This window comes from Acanthisitta chloris, unplaced genomic scaffold (genome assembly GCF_000695815.1).
Source record: "Acanthisitta chloris isolate BGI_N310 unplaced genomic scaffold, ASM69581v1 scaffold3618, whole genome shotgun sequence".
Classification (NCBI taxonomy): Eukaryota; Metazoa; Chordata; class Aves; order Passeriformes; family Acanthisittidae; genus Acanthisitta; species Acanthisitta chloris.
The window spans coordinates 46,152-47,806 of record NW_008686405.1 but is presented as its reverse complement, the minus strand read 5'-3'; the positions used below and the strand labels follow the sequence as shown (position 1 = coordinate 47,806).

The 1,655-nt window shown below is 41.2% G+C and overlaps 1 protein-coding gene across 1 annotated transcript in view; it reads right to left on the bottom strand.

The window, feature by feature from the left end:
- RFWD2 (ring finger and WD repeat domain 2, E3 ubiquitin protein ligase) overlaps positions 1-1,655 on the bottom strand; it is a gene marked incomplete at both ends in the record, with an annotated part of 49,627 nt that overhangs the window by 7,601 nt on the left and 40,371 nt on the right. Inside the window, one exon of the mRNA XM_009080100.1 lies at positions 1,116-1,197. Within this exon, the coding sequence (XP_009078348.1) occupies positions 1,116-1,197 (82 nt within the window). The remainder of the gene's footprint in view (positions 1-1,115; positions 1,198-1,655) is intronic.

Below are 1,655 nucleotides of genomic sequence, written 5' to 3'. Positions count from 1 at the left end.
AGGCACTGGCACAGGTTGCCCAGAGAAGCTGTGACTGCTCCATCCCTGGAAGTGTTCAAGGCCAGGCTGGATGGGGCTTGGAACAAATCTGGTCTAGTGGAAAGTGTCCCTGCCCATGACAGGGAGTGGAATGAGATAATTAAGGTCCCTTCCAACCCAAACCCTTCTGGGATTCTCTGCCAAATGTAATAGAGGAACACTAATAGAGCTTTCTCCTGAAACAGCATTTAAAAGCTTTTTCTCTTAAAAGTGGCTTACAAGGTTTAATGCTCATGAAAAATTCATCTATCATTTCAAAGCAAATCATGCAGAGCTCTGTCCATAGCTGTATCAGCCCATCTGGGAGAGCTGTTCCCCACTGACTAGGCAAGGAACTCTTAAGCTCTTGCTGTTTAATAACTCTAATTTGATACTGTAAACATATTACAGATAAAATCTTGTTCATTAGGGATGAAGAATACTACATGTCACTCACTGCTATTCTTTTCTTTAGGAGCTTCCCATTTCTTCTTAGAAGAGGAATATTTTTCTACCACCATGTGGTAAAGGATTTGTCTTAAGGGTTCTCCAAAAGTGCTTCGTCAAACGGACCCCAGAGTGTGGAAAAGCTGAGAGCTGCTCCCACTCAACCCACCATCCAACTCCTTTAAGCTCCAAGAAACACAGAGCACATCATGAAAGCAGGAAGCTTCTTATGCAGAGGCTGTAACGTTCAGAGCTCCAGGTGAAACAGCAGCAGGCATTTTTAAACTGCTGCTTTCTAACCCACAGCCTCACTTTTGAAATATAAGTACATGCTGTTCTTTTGAAAGGCCCCGAGGCTTTAACTCAACAAGTTTAACCACTGTTAAAACACATTTTGTTTTGTTTAGAACCCTGGAAAATGCTAGCTGAGAGTATATTACACAAAAATGTGAGGCAAGAGATCTTAATCCAAACAAAGCCTCTCCTTCTCTAAGATCCCAACGAGTTGGTAATATCTTGACACATTACTGCAACCACTACAACACTGAAGGTAGCTGAGGAATCAAATACTTGAAACATCACAGTTTGGTTCTTCCAAGGGAATACACAGAGTATAAGCCTTCTGCACAGAGACTGAAAAAGAAGAATACCTTTGGCATCATCAGAGCCTGAAGCCAATAGCTTTGGGTCCATCAAGTTAAAGTCAACACTCCAGCACCTTTTCTCATGCTCCTGTTCAGAGAGACAAGGAAAACATTGCAAGGTAGTGAGCTGTAATATGATAAAAGAGTAAAGGAAAGCACATATGTTGTTTGGTATAAATTGCCAGTGAAGCCTTGGACAGAGAAGCTTATTGTGTTTAGTAATTTCTCAAAACAATCTCTTTTCTCCCCATCAGACCAATCCCTGCAGTATGCTTGACACGCCAGGAAAGCAGAATGCAGCAGAATGGCAGTTTTAAAAACTAAATCTGATTTTGTTTTTACTTGAAAGAAAAAAACAGTGATTTCAGGAGATACACATGAAAAACCTGTTTTTGCAGCAGGACTTGACTGGCTGTGGTTCCACTGTGAGCTGCTGCTTATTTTAGTAAACCACAGTTGTACCTTCCAATCCCAATAAGCATCTTATTGATTATTAAGTATCTCCCAATACTTAGAAGATGCCCATTTCAAACTCCTCCTCTCTGC